At 43.5% G+C, this 23,699-nt stretch overlaps 1 protein-coding gene and 1 long non-coding RNA gene across 5 annotated transcripts in view; one reads left to right on the top strand and one right to left on the bottom strand.

Moving 5' to 3' along the window:
* Nucleotides 1-2,304: 2,304 nt before the first annotated feature.
* On the bottom strand, nucleotides 2,305-13,304 carry Gm35959. The gene is made up of 2 exons (XR_376934.4): nucleotides 4,415-13,304; nucleotides 2,305-3,290 (listed from the first exon to the last, which is right to left on the bottom strand). It is a non-coding gene; the product is annotated as a predicted gene, 35959 (long non-coding RNA).
* The window catches only part of Tapt1 (transmembrane anterior posterior transformation 1), a 56,010-nt gene continuing 45,614 nt past the window's right edge, over nucleotides 13,304-23,699 (top strand). Inside the window, exon 1 of one of the 4 annotated variants that reach the window (XM_006503939.4) lies at nucleotides 13,304-18,053. In XM_006503939.4, coding sequence (XP_006504002.1) covers nucleotides 17,398-18,053 — 656 coding nt within the window. In that variant the 5' untranslated portion in view covers nucleotides 13,304-17,397. The remainder of the gene's footprint in view (nucleotides 18,054-23,699) is intronic. The other 3 variants (XM_006503940.3, XM_030254388.1, NM_173764.3) reach the window with 3 other exon arrangements.

Genomic DNA, 23,699 nt, shown 5'->3' with positions numbered 1-23,699 from the left:
CTGCACTTTCAAGGTGCAGTGGAGGCAAGAGATAACAGGTTCGGGTTCCCAAGGACCAGGGAAGGGGATTAGAGCCCGTGACAGAGAGAGCAGCAGCCTCACATCGATGGAAGCATTCTAACTGTGCAACGTGACAGATATCCTTACAAAATCTCTAGAAATGTTTTCCTGGACTCTCAGTTTTGCCCTCCTTCCTTTCCATCATGGGTAGCTAAGTGACAGCCCTTTGATGGATCAATATCAGCTCTAAAGAAAAGGTTTGATACAGATTTTCAGGCAGTAATGCCACTGAGTGCTCTTGTAACGGACGGCTCTCATATTAATAAGCAAGAGGCTTTGTGCCTTGCCAAAGGAATTAGTGAAAAATTAAAAGAATATGATGGAGGGGCTGGATAGATGCTCAGCAATTAACAGCACCCGCTGCTCTGGGAGAAGACCAGAATTTAGTTCCTAGAACCCACATCAGACAGCTCAGAACCACCTGTAACTCTAGCTCCAGGGGATCTGATACCCTTTAGCCTGTAAGGACACACGGACACACACACACACACAATCCTAAGAGCATGAAGTAAAGAGGCGTTCTGGAACAACCCATAAAGACCCTACTTGCTTAATTAAGCAAGGTAGTCATCCCACATCCCCATATAAATGCCCACAGAGATCAGTAGATCAGGCGGGTCTTCCGGGTCTTCTGAGAACTCAATAGCTGTGGGCTGGATTAGGGCAGCTCTCTAAATTCTCCCACAGAGCACAAAAGGTGTAGGGAACAGAGAACCCTGAGAACAGCCACTCGCTCCCCCACAGCATCCAGGTCTTCTTTCAAAAATGTTGAAGTGTTGTTTATCTTCCCCCCAAACCTTCCCACCCCCTCCAGCCTTCACAGCTAGCTGCTCCAAATGTAAATGGAGGCACAATTTTAAAATGTTCAAGAATGTATTTGAGCAAGCAACAATTCACAGATCCTGAAGGACAAATTCAGAAGGGGCTTGGGGCTTCATCAGAGAAGCCCAGGGACAAGCTTCCACAAAGTGAGCATGGAAAGAAAGAACGGATCTGGCTGCAATAGTCCCACAGCCACTTTATTTTTTGTCCATCCCAGTGCAGACTCCCTGGAGTGTTGAAGTTATGTCAGGCTGATGCTTTCGGCTGGTAGAGCTTAACATTTTTTTCTATATCATAAGCATTTGCAAATAATAAGGCAAAGTTTTGATCATGTTTTCAATTTCAGTAAGCTTATTTCCGAGGTGGAACGGGACTGTTAGCTAGGGAAAATTTTCAGGCCAGGTCTTCATTTCAATTTGCTTAAGCAATTCTCCACTTGGCTATATCCTCAGCTGGCTGGAAGAGAAACGAAACACTACAGTGTGACTCTTATTCACTGCCTTTGGAAGATCTCACAAGTCACTGGAACAAAGGGTCATGTGGACATTATCATCATAGACAAGTACACTGGGACAGAGGACACTGCAATTCTCGTGGATAGTGACTGAGCTTAAGCTTTTGATTCTGGGCCTTAATTTGGTCATTGGATAAATGTCACTGTTGGAAAGCTTTTGCAACCTCAGGGAAGATGCCAGGACTATGGGGAGGGTAATAAGCAGGGACTGGATGTAGACAAGTTCATGGAAGCAGTATCTCCTGGTAGATGGGAACCTTGAATCAAATTTTAAGATAGTTAGCAATCCCTGACTTGTGAATGTACACCTAACCTGCCACCTTCCATGAGCACCCAGTCTCTAAGGCTCACCTGCAAACATGCAACTGTAAGGTGGAAGGCCACATGATTTGTGGAGAAGCACGGTGCACTCAACTTTTCTTCTTAAAAGGCATATTTAACTGTTTCTTCTAATTCAGAAATGTTGGTAGGGAAGACCAGTGTTCCAACAACCAAGAAAAAAGTGGGAAAAGCCACAGAGCTACCTGCAGCCAGAGGGCGGGCACTGCCTGGTGTTAATAGACAAATGGTCCCTAATCAGCTATTTGTTATCAGAGGGGGTCTTCTGAAATGGCACCTGAGCATGGCAAGGGACCAGTCATAGTCCTTGGCACCTGTGCTGATCTGTCCAACCCATGGATGAGATGAGGATGCTTTGAAAATGAAGTCCCTTACATTATATGTATAAAACTAAGTTTTGAGGCTCTTCATTAAGACAATTCTTGGATCCATTGACCTCAGTTTCCCTACAATTACAAAGCAAGAAGATCTCCTAACTCCTGAATTCAGGTCGAGTTTGTTGTAGAATTTGAGATGGGAGAAAAGTTTGAAAACATTCATCAGGGTGTCAACACAAAACACAGCTCTTGCTCCAAAAGGGGAAGGGACAGTTTATTTTGAACCAAATATGAGTGATCATGGCCCAGGAGCTAAGATCCAGGCTGTCCTTAATGATGAGTCATATCATAGAAACAGTTAGGTGAGCCTTTTAGAACTGTAGAACAAAAGAAAGTTATTAATCAATAAATTTACTGAATAAATCAGGCAGGCAGATTACAGCAAAGCAAGGAAATCTCTGCTGTAAGCATCAAATGCTATCTGAGGACAATCTTAGCTATGGGGTTGGTAGAAGTTCATGGTCTAAGCTAACACATTACAAAACTTTTACTTGATGTCGAAAGGATGTTAGGTCAGATACAAAGGTAGGTGATAAATGGTGGTCAAGGGAAGTAAGGCTAGAGAGCTGGGCTAGCAGGTAAAGATGCTGTCCAGGCTGAGGATCTGTGTTCAATTTCTGGGACCCACACAGAAGAAAGAGGGAATTAGCTCCTGACATAGTTATTGGCAAAGTTCCAATTCCCCACCACAGGCTGTTTCTAACCAGCCAATTAGCCAATCAGAATCTTCAACAAAGGCGTGGCTTTTTCTAGACATGTCTGTTCATATGGATTGTTGTTGCAGGCATGGGGGGAGGGGGGATGGGGGTGGCGGTGTATGGCTGCATTGGGAACACCTAATTCCAATACTTTCAATACATCATTGAACAGACAGCAAAGGCACATGCGATCTTATGATCTTGATCACTAAAATAGAGAGGTGTCTGGTTTTTTTTTGGGGGGGGGGGTGGTGAGAAAGTACCACTGGAGAAATCTGATTAGTTGGGTGTTAGGGATGTCCCTATCCCCGTGGAGAACCTGATGTTTCATAGTTGCACCCAACCAGTAAGAGTCTGGTTTCCACATCTGTATGGGCAGAAGCCCAGCGTTCTTCTTGATTAGACCCAGTCTCTATCTCAGTCTCAGTCTTAGTCTCTGGGTGTCCATCAATTGATATTTGTAATCTCTTTTAGAAAAGCCTACAAAAAAATGTAAAGCATGATGAAAACAAGTTGTAAAAAACTTAATGAGAGATATTCTACACAAGCAAATGCCTATTGTGAATTTAAATCAGAGTTTGAATGTGGTGTGGCTCTCAAAGAAAGAGCCCAAGACAGAAGTCTCGTAGTGCAACCCCATCCCTGAGCACCATTCTAAGCGTGCGTGTAAAAGGGGAAAGGATGAGAACAGGGGAAAGACAGAGGATTCTGGATAAATGTCCCCACACGGCTCAAAAAAGAGCAGGTAAGGGGGATTAAGAACACAGAAGGGGTACAGACAAGGCACTACTCCCCCCCATACCTCATCACCACCATCTGCAGACCTCACCGCCCTCTGGTTCTGGTATGTGTATTAGTTAGAAATATATTTAGACAACCTTGTTATTCAAGGGAAATCCTTTTGAGGATGGGCACTTTGCATGTGTACAAGACATTGTGGGGAGACACCCCACTCCTTTTGCATTTTGGGTCCCCTGGGTGAGTTTGTGAACACCTGGAAGGTTAGTTGCCTCAGGGAATAGATGCCAAGAGTAGAAAATAAAAGCATGTCTAACATTCATAGCTCCTCCACCTGCTGAAGATGGTCCCAGAGCAACCATGGATCCTGCAGAGGAGACTGCCAGGTGCCTGTAACCCAGAAGCAGAAGGTCCTATAACCAGCCTACCTGGGCTTGTACTCTAAGGTAAGCTAGAGGGGACAGAGAGGGGAAACACACTTGATAGAAAGTGCTGTGAAGCCACGTGATAACTACCAACAGAAACCATTGTCCCCTTGCCAGTCTGTAGTGGAGAGCAAGAGGCAGCAACTGAAGTACATCCTGTCAGACAGAGAAAGAAGCCCTGAGGTCATCTTAGTGCACACTTCAATTCTGGGCTCAAACTGAACCCAGAGTCTCTCATTACCTTTCTACCTCACTAGACATACTTCAACCTAAGTATGGAGGCTTGATACAGGGAAACAAAAGAAGCTCAAAGTGGCTCCAGAATTATCTCTTATCCCTACAAGAGAGCAGTGGTTTTGTTGTTGTTTTGATTTTTGTTTTTCCATTGACAAGCACCAATGCCATACCCCAGAAAGAGGGGCAAGTCAGGACCGAGGTTACCTCAGAGCCAGCAAAAACAGAAGCCTGGGAACTTGTCAGGGAGAAGGCAGATGGTGGCACGTCAGTCCACTATTTTTGTTGTTGTTGTAAAATCCTCATGCCAGGAAATCAGGTTGGCAGGAGTCAAGCCAGCATGCTAGACTCAAGATTGGCCAACAGGACTGTCCTGCCCTTTGTCCTAAAGGCAATATGATAAGAACAAAAACAGTGTCAGACAGGGTAGAAGGGGAACACTAGCTGAAAATACAAAGGGACTCAAAGAGAACAAATGCCCTTTCTTCAGTGTCCTGAAGATTCAGCCACCTATCTTGACTGCTATGAAAGCAGACAACTTTCCTTTAAGGTCCATCAGAGTCCTGGAACCTGTCCAGCCTTCGGGTCAAAGTTAACTTTTAAGGTTGTGTAATCTGGCAGGAGAGTTAGGGTGCAGTAAGAAGGGTGCATTTCATGTTTGACCATTGGTTTGTTAATCGAGTCTGTCGGGAAGAGAAAGAGAAAGGGAGAGGGAGACTGGGGTGGGGGGAGAGAAGAGGGAAAGGAAGAAGGGTTAGGAGGACAAGGATGTGGAAACAAAGAAACATTTACCAGCATTGGGTCTTTGCCTACCTCTTCACACAGCACAGGGGAGGGGTGGGGAGAAGGGGGGAGGGACTCAGTTATCTGTTAAACAGGAAGCTTCCTGAGGGCTGGGCTTGTGTTTCCTCGGGGTTGTGAGCTCCCTGACTTACCAAAGTGCCTGGTACTAGGACATGCCCACTAATCAGTGAAGATTAGTGCTCCATTAACACAAATGTGTACATGTTGACCATTGTCCAGTGCGTGTGAGGCAACATACCTTTTGCTGTGGTTTGCACAGCCATGGGACAAATGAGAAGAGTAAGTGATGGGCTTCCTTACACATGGCAATTATACACTCAGCTCATAGCTAGAAAGCACACACAGCAAAGCATATCTGATGTGAAGTGTACTATGGGACAGGAGTATTTCTAAAGGGTGGTAATAGGCTGTGTGAGTGATAACAGGACTCTGGATTAGGAATAGATTCCTTGCACTGAGATGGATGTATGCTTTATGTATGCATATACTGTGTGCCCAAATTTCAGATTTTAATGTGGATGCTAGGGATCTGAACCCAGATTCTCATGCTTGCACAACAAGCATTTTATGTACCAAGCCAACTCTCCAGTCCAGTGAGTCTTTTAAATGCTAAACAACTAGTGTCTGGCTAATACTTGGTCTGCAGAAAGTATCAGAGGCAGGAGGGAAAACCAAAGTAGAATTAAATGAGGCTGGTGAATAATGTTGGCAGCAGGGTCCCAAACCCGGAGATGCTGGCAGATAGACAAGTGTAAAACCATCGTACAGAGGAGACTAGGTGCTTCCTATGATAATCAGGGAATCCAACTCTCATCTAAGATCATCCTCTCCCCTTCAACTCCTCAAGACCTCATCATGCTCAAGTCTCTTCCATAGTAATGGGAAATATGCATACTGCCCTTCTTGAAGCAAGCGTACCTCCACCCACATGACTCGTGTAAAAGCTGCAGTATGGATCTTTCTCCACTCACGAGATGGCTCTCATTGAGGACGCGGGCATCCTCATTGTTATACTGCTGTGGCTAAATCTGAACCAGCAGCTAGCCTCAGTGACCACTTCCTCCTCCTTGGCTGGATTCCCTCCTCCTGTGGGTTTCTGTGTAGCCTTTCCTCTTTGTATGGCCACCTTCCTTCCCTTTTAGTCTTCCCCCGTGCTTTCATCCCCTTTCCCTATCTCATGCTACAATAGTACTGGTCCTCCTAGGTTTGGAGGGTAATCTTCTCTCATGATACGTTTCCCATTCTGAGATGTCAATCATTTGCTTGGGTTTCATAGATGAAAATGACACCAAGCCCAGATCCACTTCACAGATCTTTTAGCAGGTCTCCATTCTTGTGTCCATACATCTGTTTCCACAGACATCTCCCTAGATATGTGGGTATCTCATATACAGCATAAGCTATGCTGATATTCATCTAGAGACAATTTTGATCTGAGGATCTAACAAGAAACTGTTAAGGGCTAAACTATATCTATCTAAAGGCCTCCTAAAAATGGAAAGGTGGTTTTGAAATCACCTATGATAGAACAGAAAGATGGCAGAGGCTAGAGGCACGTGCAGCCAAGCCTGACCACCTGACCTGGGCTGCATCCCTAGATCCCACATGGTACAAAAAGAAAGCCCACTTCTACATGGTATTTATCCTGTGACTTCCATGTGTATTCACAAGTAAATAAACAGATGGAATTAAAGAAAAATAGAAAAAAGGAAGGAAGGAGAAAAGGAAGGAAAAAGAAGCTCTTGCCATCGGCAAATTCAAACACTGGAATAATTATCTGAAGAAAATATCTTTTTTTTTAATAAGGTAAACACATCTGAGAACAGCAAAAAATAAAAATAAAAAATATTGCGTGAGACTTGATGAAAAGTCAAAATGATCTGATGTCTAAAATTCAGGTGTTTATAGTTTATATGTCTAAAATTTGATGCTACAAATTTGACATCATAAAAAGTTATGTTCAAATGAGATTTAAGCATGGGAAGAGGTTAAACTGCAAATACTTGAAAGACAAAGAAAAGGAAGTTTGATATACTAAGCCTTCACTTCACTTCACTGTAAAATACACGTGAGAAAGACTACGTCCTGGTGCAAATAATGTTGGTACAATAAAAGTCCCAGAGGAAAGAATTTTAATCTGCCACATAGAAAATGGGATGAAGATCCTGAATGGTATACTAGAGACTTCTCCCAGAACAAACACGAAGTCCCTCACTGCTTCCCATGCCATATCATGATGGAGTCTTCATGTGTAGTAACAAGTGAATCAGGGGCACAATATATAGAGTTCAAAATAATGAAATAAAAATGCCCTCCTTTCCCCGAGGGGCAGCTGGAATTCTAATTTCTGTATCTGACTCATTTTATATCCTCCTTACTCTTAGTTTTCTTTTTCTGCTGCCACAACAGGAAATCACAGACTAGATAAATTACAAACAACAGAAAGTTGTTTGGCTGTGGTTGGAAGGCTGGTGTATTAGATGCTTTCTCATTATTACAAAATACCTGACAAAAGGCAACATAGAGAAAGGAGGGTATTCTAGTCCATTTCTGTTGCTGTGATAAAATACCCTAACCAACCAACCAACCAACCAACCAACCAACCAACCAACCAACCAAATAAACAAAACCTTAGGGAAAAAACGGATTATTTTATCTTCTGATACCAGGTTACAGTCCATTATTGTGAGAAAGTCAAAGTGGTGGGAACTTAAAGCAGCAGCCCTTCAAGAGCAGAGAGAAATCAATGTGTGCATGCTTGCTTATGCTCAGCTCAAACTCTACACCCTTACTAAGGTCAGGATCCTCTTCCTAGGGGATGGTACCACCCATAGTGGGATAGCTCGTCCCATGTCAATTAACTTATGACAATCTCCACAAATATGTCCACAGGCCAACCCAATGTAGACAACTGTCACTAACACTAGCTTCCCAGGTGGCTCTGGGTTGTGTTAACAAAGATAACCATTAAAGAGGGTTTATTGTGACTCATAGTTCCACAGTACTGCGTATCATTGCAGAGAATGCACGGCACCAGCAGTGTGAGGCAGCTGTCCCTAGTACATCAGCAGAGAAACAGAAAGCAGTGCTTGCTCGTGTTCAGCTTATTTTCCCATTTTTATTCATCTCAGCACTTCAATCCAGGGGATGGTGATGATTGAGGATGTTTGGGGAGGGATCTCCCCACTTAGACAAGCCTAGAGCTTTTTCTCCTAGCTACTTCAAGATCCTGTCAAGTGGAGCCAATATTAGCCGTCACAGCTCAGAAGACTTTCAACTGACTCATAACATGGTGAGAAAGTACGTTCATTCATATGCACATTCTCACGAGAGATGGAGACAGACAGAGAGGAAAAGAAGGTAGGGTGTCCACAATAGCAGGGCACACTGTCTAGGTAGATGCATGACCCTGGACATGAGAGCATCACCCTAATATCCTAATCACTACATAAAGGCTCCACTCTTATGACTGTTACTATGGCAATAAAATTCCAACATGACTTCTTGGAAGGGACAGTTAAGACATAGCAACCAACTGTAGCTTATGAATTGTCCATCTTGCATTTCCTGTATCACACAATGGGCCACAAACCCAAGGCAAAAATCCTAGAATTTTCCTTAAAGTTTCTTCTCCTTCCTTCCTTCCTCTCTCTAACTCACCCCACTCCCTTTTCTGGCTAAGTCTCCCAGTGGGTGGTGTCTTCCCCATTCCTACTGCTGCCTAGGTGATCTTTACTTTGTTCCAACTGCAGCCTCCTAACTGGTCATACTGGTTCACTGAACTCTTTCAAACCACTCAGCAAAGGAAAGAGATCTTCCTAAATCACAACCAGGGTCCAGGACCTTCCTGGGTTCCCTGATATTTGCAGCTCCCGGCTTGCATGGCCCCTCCTGATATTTAAGCTCCATCCTAAGTCACACACACCACCACAGAGAAGCTGCAGCTCTCCTTGGGTTTCAAACTTGAGCCTGCTCTGACTCGGACATGCTTCACCCTCGACTCTCCTTCCTGACGCTCTCACTCCAAGGCCTTGAACCCTGTCCTCACAATGCCTGCTCATTCATCACAAATTATTATACAGTTGCCTATTTTCTTGTCTGTCCCTCCTTTAAAGTCTTTAGGACATGGCCATGGCCTATTCACCTTCATGTTCTTGGTAGCAAGTACAGTAAACAATACTTACAATTACCCACGAGCCATAGGGCTCTGTATACATGCTGAGTTGATGAACGGAAGTTATTTCATCTTGACCACAATCCTGCATAACAGGTATCATTATCCTCATTTAAAGAAGCTCAAAGAAGTTAATTGGTTCCAATCCCCAGGGCAGGTAAGGAGACAGAGTCGTCCTCTGTTAGTGCAGTGAAGATGTGCATATTCTTTCTAGTCCATTGCCCTGTACCTTTCAATGGAGTGCAATTAAAAAAACAAAAACAGAGCAAAAAACAAAAACAAAACAAACAAACAAACAAAAAACCCAAAAACCAGATATGGCATTGAGAATTGTATTAGTTAATTTTCTCGTTGCTGTGGCAAGACATCAGAGTGACAAACTTTATTGGAAGAGTTTTCTTTGGCTCCCAGTTTGAGGCTGGCGAGGGCAGTCTCAGGAGTTTGAGGCAACTGCTCGCATTGCATCAGCAGACAAGAGGCAGAGAGCAGTGAACGCTGGTATTTGGCTTGCTTTCTCCTTTTCAGGCTGGGCCCCGGACCACGGAAAGATGTTACAGAATGGGTCTTCTGCATGAATTAACCCACTCTAGAACCCCCATCACAGACATGCGCCATAGTTTTTCTCCTGGGTGACTCTAGGTCCTGTCAAGTTGACAATGTTAATAACCAAAAGAGTCAACAGGGAAGAGAATCATTTTTGACAAAATGCCATGCAGCGCAGTCTCAGGTTGCCAGAGGCGGAAAATAGTTATAAACAGAAGCAAGCGAGCAATAGGAGGAATGCTGGTAAGAGATGGCTGCGGGGGCTTAACAACTTAGGAAGACATGGATGGCCGAGGTTGGAAGAGAAGTCTGGCAAGGCATAGAAAATACATCGTTTCTTTATACATTGGCCACTTTATCAAGATAATAGAGAAATTAGTATTCTTGGTGCAGCATAGATGACAACTCTGCTCATGCCAATATTTTGACATCTGAAAACACTGAGATGATTAATATATAAGAGCATAAATGCCAGCCAGGCTGAGTTCTCAGAAATCCTGTGCAGTACACTGAGAATATCTTTTTTGGATGCTGCCAGAGTCCTCAAGACAGGCCATTATGAACGTATTTCTTCATGTCTTGTGCTTCATCAACACATTCTATTGTGTTCCAAGTGCTAATTAAAATTGCATGCCAATTGCCAAAGTGAAAGCAAAAGCACTTACGTTATAACAAGTGTCTAAATTAAATGGATCAAAACAGAGCATCTCATGCCAAGCTGACATACACTCATCCTACCTGTGAAATTCTGGGGAGAGGACAGACACGCAGACTGAAAATCAGATAGCATCTCCCCCCAACCTGGAATTTATAGTTATTCAGAATCTTCTAGAACTTCAAATTTCACACAAGCAGCTTCATGAGCCATTACCCTCTTCTGCCTCTTCAGTGACTAAAATGCTTTGATTTGGAATTCAGGGAAAGGTGATGCTATGATGTCACAAACACACAGCTGTTAGCAAAATGTCTTTCTGTCCCTTTCAAGAAATCCCATTCTTAGTTTGTGGTTACCTTCCTGCCAGATAAAGACAATCTTTGAAATATTTACCCCACAAATGGTACCCTAGCTTCTCGTGAAGAAAAAAGAAGTCAGAGGCTGGTAAATTCTCCTAACTATTGGACTCGATATTGAGAGTAAAACTCAGACCACCACAGATCCTTAATTAAAACAATACTCTTTCTTGTCATAGCCAGCTGTTGTGGACAGAAGTGCAAGCAAATCTCAAACCTACGAGCATCCTGAGACTATTCTTCAGCCTGTGAAGGTCAGGCTGTTTCTCCTCATCCTGTTTCTCGCCATTCTTCTACCTACCCAGAGCATCCCTATTACTACTATTCATCTACTCCTTCACAGCATCCTTTAGGATTAGCTACGCACAGAAACTTCAAGTCCAACTCAAAGAGTGTTATGCCTTCCTTTCCGTCTCCCTCTGCCCATTTGCCTTCTGTAGGTCTTTGGATGCCTTCCTCAACCCCATTTTCTGCTTGGCAAGCTCATCTTTGCAAATCCAGTCAGCAACCACTTCCCTTAAGTCATTCTGACTCTCTCAAAGTATAGTTAGTCAGTCTCTCCTTAGCACTATCAGGATACCTCATCGACTGCCCTTTGTGTCAGCACCCCTGCCCCCCCCCCCCCCGTGTGTGTGTGTGTGTGTGTGTCTGTCTGTCTATGTGCATCTGTCTATGCTTACTACATCCATTCATAGTATACACTTATGGGTGGGAAGTGCCTCTCATTGATCTTGTCAGGCTAGGGCTTTGTACAATACCTACTCATAAAAGAATAAAAGAACGCCAACATTGTTTACTGGAAAAGAGCACTCCATTCTGATGACTGAAAGCAGGCCATTCAAACTAAACATCACAACTGACAATGGTCCCATAGAAGAAAAATAATATTAAAGTGAATGCAAAGTTACCACTTAGTGACAGCCTAAAATAATGCAGAGAGTAGTAAAATCACACAGTTGTAGAATAGAAGGAAATTTCTTGAGACTCTATTTTGTCCTTTCCTACATGATTTAAGACAATAAGGTCAACAAGCACGTGGCACGTCTCATGACCTTCTACCAGGCCTCCCAACCCCACGTTAGGAGCTTGATCTGCCATATTCTACCATTTTTTCTGGAGAACACTTCTTGCTATCACTGGAAATTCCATCCTCTGTTCTAGTCTCAATCATCTATTTTGCACACTTACATGTATGCGTGTGCGCGCGCACACACACACACATGTCCTAGGAATTGTTTTGAGAAAACCATCTGTCAGCTAAGACACATGCTTGCATAGGTCCTCTCGTGTTAACTTGCATCCCTGAGGACTAATGGATGCTGTCTCAGTACAACAGTGTGGCTAATTATTTGTGATTCACTAAAGCAAAAACAAAACAAAACAAAACAAAAAACAAAAACAAAAACAAAACTCCTGATACAAAGTTTTCAAGGTAGAAGCCAATTTTGCAGCCTATAGGACACCACTGTCAGCCACATCAGTGGGCTCTTTCCATGAGGCGTGATTAGATGTTAGAAATGAATGCAGATCAAAGGAAAACTTTAAGTTCTAGTCCGTTCCAAAGCCAATGGAGTCACTCTATTTTAGTTCCTTTAACTCCATATGTGACTGGCTTTTACGGCCACAGTAAGATAAACCAGACACCATGTTTCTATCAAGCTTATAAAAATAAAAACCAATATTCACAAAACAGTGTTCAGAAGAGGAGCATCTAGTCAGCTGTCAGCTCATACACACGAGCACCATAATAAACACCAGAATTAACTATTTAAAATGGTTTGCCGCACTATAAATACATTTCTACTCACACACTTAGTGATACTTAACTAGATATATAGATGAAGGTCAGACTGAGCACTCGGACAGTGAATAATGATCAGTGTCTGGCTTCACCTTCATTTTTTTTTTCACGATCAGAAATTTATGTCTGAATCATATTGAAACACTTTGAACCTAGCATGCATCTGTCACCAGAGGACATGTGCTCAAGAAAACAGGAAATGTTTGTATCACCTTAGACAGAGCATAGTAAAGAATACAAATTATCCTCAAACACTGTTTGGCTAAAGCCACACTAAATAGCCAAACAGTGTTTGAGGACAGTTTGTGTATATATGTATATGTATGTGTATGTATGTGTGTGTGTATATATATATATATATATATATATATATATATAATATTATTGCTGTTTGAATAACTTAACCACCACACTGTTCTCTTCTGTGAGACTACATTCCTAGATTGTAATATGAAAGGGAGGCAAGTGGTTAGTTATTTGAAAGTGGACCAGAACAAGAAATGTCAAGAAAGAGCAGGAGCATTTTACCAATACAAGCTCAATCCTGGAAAGGGAGAGCCAGAACTGGAAATCCCAACCTCTGTTCTAGTCTCAAACAACTATTTTGCCCACTTTCACTCACACACACACACACACACACACACACACACCAGGGGTTGTTTTGAGAAAACCATTTGTCAGCTAAAACACATGCCTGTAAAAGGACAATTGGAGATCAGATGGATCTCTAAAACCAGAAAGGCACAAACCAAAAGGATTGTTTTGAGAATTTGTAATTTTATTATGTATTTCTAATGCTTTGTTATAACCAAGGGAGAAGTGGTAGGTAAACAGTTGGGTTACCTAGGTCTTAGCTAGAGAGCACAGTCCCTTTCAGTACCTCAGAAGCCAGGGGCAATGGATAGAATACAGGACAAACTGAGGACTGAGCAGAATGAGAGACCCAGGTACAGGAGCAGGATCACAGCCCAGAGAACTTTAAAAGAGGGAGAAGAAAACAAATACTTAGTTACCAAACCCATGGAACTTCAATTAGAAACACTAGGAAAAGGTAAACTATTTATCCAAATAGTGTACAAAGCTCACTATTACCAACTACCGCTTGATGAGCAGCCCAGCCCAGCAATAAACAGTTCACCACGGAGGAACAGAGGAACAAAGCACCCGTAAGGCTAGCAACAGGGACTGGGAGACCTTAAGATCTGTCTACCTTCTGAATCTTAACGTATGCTTGGTAGAAATAAAGAGAATGTTAAGAAATAGCAAAAAAGGCTGGAGAGATGGCTTAGCGGTTAAGGTGCACTGGCTGCTCTTCCAGAGGTCCCGAGTTCAGTTCCCAGCAATCACATACTGGCTCACAATCATCTGTAATGGGATCTGATGCCCTCTTCTGGTGTGTCTGAAGACAGTGACTGTGTACTCATATACATAAAATAAATAAATATTTTTTTAAAAAAAGAAATAGCAATAAATATAAGGGAAGATATGAGTTTCTCCCATAAGCATAAATGTTAATTAGGTGATTAAAAAATAGTTCTAAATGTGACATTATTTTTTTTTCAATTGTGATGAGAAATACCTTTTCACCTCAAAGAGAAAAATTTAGAATGAGGAACTGGTAAGTCATTTCCTAGGTCCCTTTCATCAGTATTTTAGAATTTTCCAGAAACTTAAATGCCTATATGGAATCAATATATCTGATGGTAAGCTGAAAATACTGTTAACTAACAGAATATGAATTATGTTCACACTTTTGTCACATAAGCAGAACCTGCCATGCGGTGATGGCGATACATGCCATCATGTCCTAAGTCCAGCACTCAAGGAAGGCAGGCAGATCTTTGAGTTCAAGACCAGCCTGGTCTACGGAAAATGTTCCAAGACAGCCAGGGCTATACAGACAAACCCTACCTCAAGTAAGTAAATAAGTAAATAAGCAAAGCCTACCTTTCAGAACTCACTATCTTTGTCCAAATATCTCTTTTAGCAAAGGATTATTAGAACAGAATGTTTCGTATAATTTTCAGAGTTTGAATTACTGTGATCTCAGTCAAATATCCTCATGCTGAGCAAATACATAGGAATAAGATTTTGCTGGTTACTGTTAAGTTGAAATGGGCATATTACAATCAAAGGCATATTCAGTGGGGTTATTTCTTCTAAAAATAAACAAAGTTAATTTCTATGGAGCAAACCCAGAGAGGATAAAACACCATGAGACTCAGTTATAGGGGGAGAAAAGATTGGCAAAGGTAGAAGACACTACTGAAGCCCAGAAATACAATGAACCCCCACCAATTCGCTGCAAGCCTTACTATAGACACAATAGTATATTTTTATTTCTAACCTTACAGTGAAGCTGTTTAGATTTTTTAAAAAAGGCCTCAACTCTTAAGCGTATCTATAATACCAGCACTTGGGAGGATGAGGTTGGAGGATCATTGAGTTTAAGGCCAATCTGGCCTAAGTGAAACTTTACCTCCAAAACAAACAAACATTCAAAAGCAGGAGAGGTGGCTCAGCAGTGAAAAACTCTTGCAGAAATCCTGGGTTCAGTTTCTAGCACCCACATAATAGCTTACAACCATCTGTTAATTCTCGTTTTAGGGGATCCAATGTCCTCTTCTGGGCTCCAGGCACATACCACACATACATGCACACAGGCAAAACACCCATATCCACATAAAATAAATCTTTAAAAAAAAAGTATCATCACCACCAAGAAATATACAACTTTTTCTCTGAAGATAAAACAGCAAATGAATTAAACTCAGGGCTACAGCTTCAGAAGGAAATACTGACTTCCATGTTGCCCGAAACAGAAGCCATGCATCGTCAGAGCAGATTTCTGGTGGAGTCCCACGGGCTTCACTAGCCATGTGACTTCTGCCTCTGCAGCTACATGACTGAAACACACTCCAGCCATCTCTTCCAGTCCTAACATTTCAGCCACCCTCAAATAACACCGGGGAGTAGTGTCCTTTGGAACACTCACTGGAATAATCTTAGAAGCTTGCTTGCTCCTGGAGAACCTGAGGCTGGAGTAGCAAACCACAGCTTAGAGCCCAGAAGTCCAGCCTACATCCACCAGTTAGTTCTCCCACATCAACAAATAAAGGAGTGCAGAGAAAAGAAAGAGGGCACATAGAGCTATGGAAATCTTTGATGTGTTATCAGTACAGTTATTGTGCTTTCATTTCTTTTTTTCAAGTTTTAGACCAGGTACAAAGTGACTCTAGTTAAGGATTTCATACATTTCCTATAAATCTTGATAATATCAACAGGCTAATCTAGCTTTTTAAACTACATTGCACAAGGATCTAAAATGGGGAATGCATACACTTTGGCATAGTTGTGATGGTTTAAGAGGTCCTTGCAGTCTGGCCCAAATGTGATTTCATGGTAGGGGAAATAGAGCAGAAAGAGGCTCACCTCTGCTCATTTGGTCAAACACTGAAAGTCAGAGAGTCCAGGTCTTTCCACAATGACGGATGTTTTCATTAGAGTTTTTGTTTATTTTGTTTTTGTTTTTACTCAAGAAAAGTGAGAGGCACTCATTTCAAACAACCTAGGGTTAAAAGATATGCTGCATGTGCTATCAAGAGATTAATTCACTTAATAGTGGCAAACTAAAAACATCATAAAGTATTCCAGCTTGTCACAAAAGAGAAATAGTACCCTTTTGCCCTATAATATATCCATGCCAAAGTCACAAAACTAAACGTTCTGTACTATGTAAGGTGTTTGCATCTTAAGGTTATTTGTAACCTAACTTCAAGCTTTCTGGATGCTTCCTTATTTTGGGGTTTGATAGTATCGAACCAGGAAAATCTCTGAGGAACATATAAATAGCAACCAAATATAATCTTTATAAAGGAAAGACATAGTCTTAGGTTTCTAGCAATATCATTTTAAAACAGGAGTTTTTAAATAGCAACCCTGACAGGGCCCCTCTCCCTTCTTTGACTATTTAAGATTTGGAACACAGATAATAAACTTAGGTTGGAGGAAACCTTACAGTATATAAAACTCTGTGTCTTTTGATTTTCATGATGCTGGAGCTTTGTCAAGGGCACTGTTTTTAAGATCCAGTTTTACCAAATAAAACCAAACTGACTTTAAATAATATTCTCTGCAGTGTTTGGTTTTCCACAATGTAAAGTTTACATTGAATTGGGATTGGGATTTCTTGGACTTTGCAAGTTCCTCTTTAACCCTCCTATCCCTTCATCCCGCCCTACTGTCAAATGGCCTTGCTGCAGTACAGTACAGAAAAGTTGCGGAGTTTGCAATCGGGTATCTAGCTTTCCATCTCTAAGGCTCTCCTGGATGTTCTAGGCCTGCTCCATCGCTTCTCGGCTTAAGTGTAGGGCAGTTTAGAGAGTGAAGAGGTATTTGCTATGCTTCTACTCATTTAAAAAGTTGCCACAATGCAGGTTAATTCCGAAGTGGGCATGAAGGCAATCCAGGGGCCACCGCGTGCGTTACAGGAGCGCACAGCAAGAATGTAGGAATCCCAGGTGAAGGTCTTCCAAGGCTGAGGCGGATTCATTTGCACCCAGCGAGCATCCGTTGGTCTCAGCGCGGCTATCCGTGACTACCAGTGAGGGGGTAAGGGTCACAAGTCTCACGGCAAGCGGTGACAATCTGACAGAACCAGGCCGCCTTGGCTGCCACCCGCAGTCACATAACCCTATTCCCGAAAGGCAACCCAGAATGTCCCCGGCGCTTTAGGCGCATCGAGCACTTTGCCCGTCGGGCCGAGTCCCCCACCTGTTGGCACGCTCCCCCGAGCTAGGCTTTGGACACTGTCCACGGACAGGGAATGTGACAGACGATCATAAATATGCAGGAGAGATGCAGCCAAGACAGCAGAGCCACCGGGTCGGCGCCGGCGGGAGCCACAGAGCTGGAGCCCGGCCCCAGTCGCCGTGCAGCCAAGGCCAGGCGGGTCGCGCCGGCGCACTCCGGCCACCGCACGGGCACAAGGGGCTCCGGCCGCGCGGACAACCACGCCGAGCCCCGCTGCCGCCCACCGTCCCCCACCGCGCGACCCGGCGGCATGGAGCCCGGCGCGGCGCCCCGGTCCGCAGAGCCCGCCGCGCGCCACGGCGACGGCAGGAAGAAGATGGCGGCGGCCGTGGCGGCGGCCACCGCGGCCTCCCACGCGCCGCTGACGCCAATGGCGCGCGCCGGCCGGCGGGCTACGGATGGCGGCTGCCCGGGCGAGGGGCGGGGCGAGGCGGCGAGGGGGCCGGCGGGAGGCGGAGGCCGGGCGGGCGGCTGGAGGGAGGTGGCGGGGACAGTGTGTGGCTCTCGGAACATGGCGGGCGTCTGCGACGCGGCCGCCCCGGGAGAAGGCGGCGGTGGCGGCGCGGACGGCCCCGAGCGGACCGGCCGCGGCGAGGCGGAGCAGCCGGGTGGTGGCGGCCATGGGCCCGCGCCCCAACACACCGAGACGCTGGGCTTCTACGAGAGCGACCGGCGGCGGGAGAAGCGCCGCGGCCGCGCAGGTGAGGCGAGCGAGCGAGCGGGCGGGCGGGCGGCACTAGGCCGCGGCGGGCTACCGAGGGGCCGACCGGGCTGTGGTGGCGGGGACGCCAGCGCCTTCCCTCTGCGCGCGGAGCGGCCGCGGCTCCGGTGGCTCCCATGTCCCCACGGCCGGTGACAGCTACCCCGGCGGCTAGTGCGCGCGGCCCGACGTTCCCGCAGCCATCCCCGAGCCAGGTGCGCCCGGGAGATCGTCGGTCCCCGGTCCCCGAGAGTTCGCGACCGGCCTCAACAGTGACAGGCATCTCCCACATCCGAAGGAGGTCAAAAATGGGAAACGCAGGGCTTTCTAGGCGATGTCAATGCCGAGGTGACTCTTCCCCCTATGGTTTTATGCGAAGTTGAGTCTCGGAAACCTGTTAACTTGCCCGCCGAATCCATTTTTCGTAGACTCAGCTGACAGTGTGGTCGTGACCGTGAAGTTCAGCAGTTTTCTCTCAAACAGAAATGTGCGGCACCCCTTAAAATGTTACATGTGGAGTTTTCCTAAACTAAAACTTAAGCCAGAAGAAACAGTTTGTCACACAAGAAAATACGTACCACTTTTAAGCCCTACTGTCCATAAGCTCTGAAGCATACTGTTAAAATATTACAATCCCCTGTGTTCAAGGATCTTATTAAGAACTTTTAACAGCTTTGGTATTTACACTGAAGCGTTCTATTAAGCCCGGAAGCAAAAGGGAAAGTTTTGGCTTGGCCGTTTCATTGGGTATAATAGTGATTGCATTTTAATTCTTGCATCGTAGATCCAAGATCTTGGACAGCAACTTGATGACATTTCTTCCAACTTATTCTGAGCTAATGCAGTGGAATAAGGTCCTGCAGCTTATATAAATACTCGTTCAAGTTATAAGGTTGACTCCATTCACTATGGGTATTGAAATTATAGGAGTCCTAAAAGTCTGTAAGACTGGTGGATAGATCCTGATAGACTTGCTAATTCTCAGAATTGGACATAGAGTTTTGCATCAGTCTCCATATCTTTGAAAACTCAGGCACCAGCTGTGTGCCTTGTTTGTTTGGTTTTTTTTTTCCCCCTTTATTTTCTATTTGGTTTAGTTGTCAGTTAAACACTTGCTTGCAGGAATGTTTGCTTTCTAAATTGGCAATACCTAAGTAAACCAAAGTCTTCAATCTCTCAGCCGCTTGTTCACTTAGACTTGACTAGGGCAAGCAAATAGATGCGACCAGGTTTCACTACGGTTTCTTTGAAATCTTTTCAAGCTTCAGGAAAGCCTTTATGTTGTTTGCATGAAGAAAGACAATGAAGCTGTGCAGAGCCTTTGGTGAACACAGACCTTGAACTTCTGAAGTGAAGTGCATTTATTCTTCCCTGGTACTAACACAGACCTTGAACTTTTGAAGTAGTGAGCACCCCTGGGCTGAGCTGGATACTTGGACTTGTATAAATTTAACATCATAGCACACACTCATTCATCACAGAGGCAGTGCACTGAGCATCATATACTTAACAGGTTTAAACCTGGATTTTCAACCTGCAGTGGCAGAAAGTCCTTACTAGGGAGCCGGCATGAAGCCGTGGCTATTGGGGTGGCCCTCCTTGTTTCCATCAGTCTTGTATGAGGGAAAAGATAGTGGTTACTCCCGCTTTGGTAGATGGCATTAGGGATCTAGGCAGGCATCCCAGGAACATTTCAGAAGTACCAGCCAGTGGTTTTCCTGTGTGGACTCGGTGTGAACCACCTTCTTCTGACCCCTGGTGTCTGTTCTAAGAGCCAGGAAGCTCTCACTGTTGCTGATGCATGTCTACCTGTGACTGGGTCTGCAGTTGGCCACGGCATCCCCACTCACTTAGAAATCCAGGCGTTCTTTTTGTTCACCCCCAAGTGCTTCTCTCTTCTGCTCTGTTTTCTTTCTTTGCCTCCTTACCAAGAAATAGAAAACGGGTTGTCTGGGCCAGAGGGCACCACCTAGTGTCAGACTGGAAACATCTTTCTCAGTCATTTATGTCACTAAGGTATTAATCGTCCATTCTCTGTAAAGGTTCCTGTGTACTTGCCCTGTCGTCCCCTCTGCAAGCTGGGGCAGTCTGTGCCGTTCCTTTTGGAAGTCATAATCTTAGTGTCTTGATGGCCTTAACCATCACTTAGTTCCAATGTCCCTTTTATCATTTTCCCCAAGGCGTTCAGAGCTCCTTTATAAGACATTTATTGGTGGGTCCTAGCAGTTTAGTATTCTCTTTACATGAGCATAGAGTAAGGTACTTATCCACACTTGGAGTAAAATAAAATGCTGTAGTGTTTAATGTTCATCCTAATTTATCTGCTGAGGAAAATATGTAAATATTTTATATTTATACAGCTATACATACGACATGTATTCATCTATATCAGTTATATTTGCTTTTTGTTTCTTTGCAGACTGCTATCATTTGATCCTCAGCAGCATTTTTTTTAATGCATGAATTGTGTGACAAATACTAGTACTTTCACCTTAACACAGTTAGAGCTGGATGCCGGTTCATCCCGGTGTGTGGTGACTGAGCTGGAACTCTGGGAAGAGTGCTCGCCAAGAACTGCGCTCTCACCGTGCTCTTAACATTACTGCCATGTCACGTTGCATTTTTCGACATAGATCAGATTAAGCAATGCCTGTCATCCGGTTCCTGCGTTTTCCCCTCTTGACTCGTCTGCAGGGTTCTAGGTGAAAGATTCTGCATAGCCATGTATAGCTCTAGCAGTCAATGAGGAGCAAGTCCATGTCGGACTAAGAATACGGAACTCTGTCTTCTTAACTTGGTTCTGTTGTTGAACTTCGTAGACTGCTTGCTTAATCCACTTGGCTCTGCTTCATCGAGCCAGTACTAAATAAGTCTCTAACTTAGTTGTCTTCCTCTCCGTGGAGACCTTGGTGTAAGATAAGCATGACATCTTCCCATGAGCATGAAACAGCTCCCTGTAAGGCAAGCGCAGGAGGTGAGCAGATAAGCATTGCTTGTAAAGTGAGAGGCCTGATGTCAGGTGTGGCCACCGTGCTGTTTGTGGTGGAACAATGCCGTCACTATTGTTCTCTTTGTAATGATGACTTGACTTCTGGAACTCAACTCTTGTCTGATTTGTTTCTCTCCTTGCCTTTACACATCTTGCTGTATCTCCAGGAGAAGAAAGAAAACCTGAAACCCAGAAAAGCTAACTGGTTTTCTGTTGGCAGTTCCCACAGAGATTGTCAATGGAATTCAGACAATTCCTATTCCTTGCATTCTACTGTCTGTGGATTTGAAATTTTAAGCCAGCTGGAGGATTATTGACACATCACACTGTTAATCCTTTGCTTTGTTAGCGTTAAGATGTGCCTTCCATTTGGAGACCTTCTTCTGTCTCTAAGCGTATGACTGCTCTGCTCTTTACTATCCTAAAGGAGACCATAAATGGTTTTTAAAGGGTGGGAGGCAGAAGTAAGAAGATCCTGAGTTCAAGGCCAGCCTGGGCTACATGGAAAGCCCATGTCTCCAAAACAACCCAGCAAAGAAACCAACAAAAAGCCTCAAGAAGCTGAATATAGTATGCAAAATGGCTCTTTTTCTTACATTTGACTTAGAAAGGCAAAACTCCTATTGTATTGTCTCCTAGAAAAGTTAATTCCTAGTTTCCCTGTGTAAAAGTATGCCTGTTACGTGTAAGAAAGGCTCATTTACTATTTTAGATACCTTGTTAAACTTTGTAAACACTTCTTTTCCTTAAGGCCAGAGACAAGCTTGTTTCATGGTTTCTTAGCAGTCAACCAGTATTCCTTTCCAATTTGGTTTTTTAATGTGCAGTGCTATTTTAAGAAAGATATATTTAGACATATTGCTGAATATATAAATATATGTATGATTACTCACTACTTTTAATAAATAGTTTTTGATCCTAGCTTCTGATTTCTAAAGTAAGCTGTCTCGGATGAGTAAGACTAATAGTTCTTATTTCAGGAGTAAAGGAAAAGAATTTATACTCTTATTTCTCAATTAAAGGTAAAGGATTACAGAATGTTTCTGTGGTAGATGAATATTGATTTTATACTGGTGGAATTGATTTACACTTATGATGGATATTATTTTACTTTTATTAATGTTCACATTCTTCTAATAGACACACTTATAATTCAGTAGTAAAATCCTTCTGTTTTCAGAAGACTATACCCGAAGTCACAGGACAAGTAAAGTCAGATAAGTCTATAGAATACCAGAGAAAGTTTAGCAAAGCCACCATGCACTGGTGTGCTGAATATCTCATTAGGAAGTACAGAGTTCTCCAGGGTGTAACAGGAGCGAGAGGGGGCATCCATACAAACAGCAAGATCGCTTGACAGGTCAGGCCCAAGGCAGTGGAAGCCCCTTCATGTGGCATGATTGAAAAGCATATTCCAGCCAGGTCTTTTTCTCTAAAATAACAGTGGGTGACTGGGTGTAATTATAGTGAGAGAAGAGCACAGCACATTTCACAGGTCAGTTCTGGTCTTTACTCTGACATTTGTCCTTTTAAATGAGTTTCGACTGGGTCTGTTAATTTTCTCAGTTTCTTCATTTGTATTATGTGAATATCTTTTTTGTGCCTCCTTTTTAGTTGTAATTGTTATTAGAGTTATATAAAGGAATGAACACTAGAACTTTGTAAACTGCCTCAGAGTGCAAGGATCCCATCTGTTAAATCTGGTCTTATCTCTATGAATTGTTGATATGGAAGCAAGCAAAGGCTTTGAGATAGTTTATCCTGTGAAGCTTGGGCTTTTGGTCATTATTATTTTACTGTACCTTTAAAAACCGTTCTGTGCTCTATTAGCATGGGGTTGGTTGTGTGCAGAGACAGTGTTACACTAGAGCTTACTCAGAGATGGGCATTGGAAAAATAAGATACATGGTACTTGGTTCATGGTCTTATAGCAGAGTCTGCTATTAGGGTGGCTGCATAGAACCCAGGTTCGGTGGAAGTGCAGAGAGCGGGGACTGATGGAATACTAAACATTTCAGAAAATGTGCAGATATCTGTTTTTAAAAGTACTTAGTGCTGGGCATAGTTTCTCATGTCTGTAATTCTGGTACTGTGGAAACAGAGGCAGGAGGATCACTGTAAACTTGAGGCCAACCAGATCTATATAGGCCAGCCAAGACTCCATAGCAAGTTCTTGCTTCAAGAAAGAACAGCAGTGGAATATATAATCTAGCGGTGAAAAGCACCCACTTGGCTAGAACTTGGAATCTGCTCTACTGCTTACTCTTGGTGTTGCCTTAGAGACGATGTCCTCTGCCTCTCTGTGACTTGGAGACAGCCATAGCTATAGAATCTGTTTTATAGTTTTGAGTGTTTGTACTTAAAGAGTACACTTTCATTGTTTACTATTATACCAAGAACTGAACGTGGTGAGGCAGGCGAGATGGCTCAGCAGTTAAGAATCTAACTTGTGTTTAACACCAAGATTCTTGCCTTTCTAGAGGTAGTTTTCTCACACAGTCCTTTTTTGTATTTATAATATTACTGAAACATTTTTGTTTATATCATAACCTATTTATGAAATCTAATATAATTTTGGTTATATCCTTAGTTAAATGTATTTGTGATGCTTTCCACCATAGAACCCAGATGGCAGAAACAGCATTTATAGATTTAAGT

The sequence above is a fragment of the Mus musculus genome, chromosome 5, assembly GCF_000001635.26.
Source record: "Mus musculus strain C57BL/6J chromosome 5, GRCm38.p6 C57BL/6J".
NCBI classification, from domain to species: Eukaryota; Metazoa; Chordata; class Mammalia; order Rodentia; family Muridae; genus Mus; species Mus musculus.
This window is presented reverse-complemented; position numbering and strand designations above follow the sequence as displayed.